Source organism: Calidris pugnax, unplaced genomic scaffold (genome assembly GCF_001431845.1).
Source record: "Calidris pugnax isolate Ruff unplaced genomic scaffold, ASM143184v1 scaffold17, whole genome shotgun sequence".
NCBI lineage: Eukaryota > Metazoa > Chordata > Aves > Charadriiformes > Scolopacidae > Calidris > Calidris pugnax.
In genome coordinates, this window is record NW_015090794.1 from 9,386,500 (window position 1) to 9,388,158 (window position 1,659).

Sequence of the window (1,659 nt, forward strand, 5' to 3'; positions counted from 1 at the left end):
CCCCCGGGCCGGAAGCCCGCTCCTCCCCCTGCCCAGGCCGCTCTCGCCGCCACATCCCCTTTGTGACGCCGCGGCACCGCTCCCCCCCCTCCATACCGACCCCGCCGCCGGATCCCCGGGCCCGGCCTCGGCCCCGAGCCCACCGCGCCCCGTCCCGCCCCAGCCGTACCCCCTTCCCCCACCCCGCTCACCCTTGTAGAGCTGCGCCACGGCGGTGGCCGAGTTCTGAAAGAGGTGCCAGAGCTTCTGCTGCTTGTGCTCCGGCTGCGCCGCCGCCTCGTCCTGCAGCTCCGGGGCCAGCGCCTCCTCCTGCTCGGCCTCAGCCAGGCACTGCCGCTCCCACTTGCTGAACCAGTGCTCGGGCCCGTGCTCCTGGATCTCCGCCTCGCCCTCCTCCTTCTTGTCCTCCATCCTCCGCTCGGCTCCGCGGCCCTTCTCCTCCTCGCCGCCGCCGCCGCGCAGGCCCAGCCCCGCCAGACAGCCGCGCTCGCCTCTCCTCCGCAGTCGGGCCGGCTCTACCTCACCCCCATGCTCGCGGGCCCGGCCCGCCCGTCCTCCGGCTCCAAACACACTGAGCTCCGGCGCCGCCCCAAGCGCAGTAAAAGCCCGTCGGAGACGCCAGGGAACGTGCTGCCGCTCAACGTCCGCCCCCAACGCCCGACTGGCTGCTGTTACCCCGGCACCGCCGGTTTGAACGGCTTCCGCGCCTCTGATTGGCCCACCGCCCCGTCCGTCAAGCGCGGCGTTCCACGGGGGGCGGGCACCGCCGCAAGATTGGTTACGCCGTCACAAGGGCGGTTGTGCCATCTTGGCGTTGGGGCCTGCCCCGAGCGGGGTGAGGCGTTGCCCCGCCTCGGGCTTCCCCCGCCTCGGGCTCCCCCCCGCCTCAGCCGCCGCCGGCGGGGCTGAAGCCCGTGAGGTGAGGTGAGGGCCGGCCGCCGCGCTGCCCGCAGGAGGAGCAGGTCCCCGCCCCGCAGAGGGTTTCCTCCAGCCGGCCTGCGGCCCAGGCCGGGGCCCGGGCCCGGGGGAAAATGGCTGCCGCGGCGGGCCCAGTGCCCCTCAGGGCCCAGCGCCTGAGGGGGTACGGTGTGGGCAGGGAGCCTTGGTCGAGGACTCCAACCCTCGCCATCCCTTTTCCAGCATTTTACACGCTTCTAATATTTACCGTTTGTTGGCGGTGTGTTTGCACGGTGCCAGGCAAAATCCCAAACGAGGCTGAAATCGTGGCTTTGCGCTTCCTTAAAGCATTGGCTTACCTCACAGCGCTGGCTTACCTCACAGTCTCCTCGAAATGCTGCTGTGAAAATCTTCCAAACGGCAGCAGCCATGCCGCTGTAGCCCCAGCAAATGTCCCAGCGTGCGAGCCCAGCCACGGCCTGGGGTGGAAATGACAGGAGAGCACCTTGGGTTCCCCCTCTGCCCTCTCTAACATTCTCTGGTGTTTGTGCAAAGGCTGGACATGCTCGTAGCTGGGTGTGCACCCGCTGTGCCAAGCCCACGGTGCTGCTGCTGCACGTGTGGCTTGGTTTCACACCAGCCCTTCTGTGCTATCCAGCTGGTGTTAACACTCTGGGGCACCCACCCCACCCAAACCCACCGGCTGCTGAAAACACAGGCTTCAGGGACTGCTTCCTCCTCTAATGGTCTTTGTTCTGTTCA

General features: G+C 68.7%; 1 protein-coding gene across 1 annotated transcript in view; it reads right to left on the bottom strand.

Annotated features, from left to right (window-relative positions):
* Positions 1 to 672, bottom strand: part of LOC106884842 (chromosome unknown open reading frame, human C16orf72) — a 16,537-nt gene extending 15,865 nt beyond the window's left edge. The window contains exon 1 of the mRNA XM_014936534.1: positions 192 to 672. Coding sequence (XP_014792020.1) covers positions 192 to 411 — 220 coding nt within the window. The 5' untranslated portion in view covers positions 412 to 672. The remainder of the gene's footprint in view (positions 1 to 191) is intronic.
* Positions 673 to 1,659: the final 987 nt, after the last annotated feature.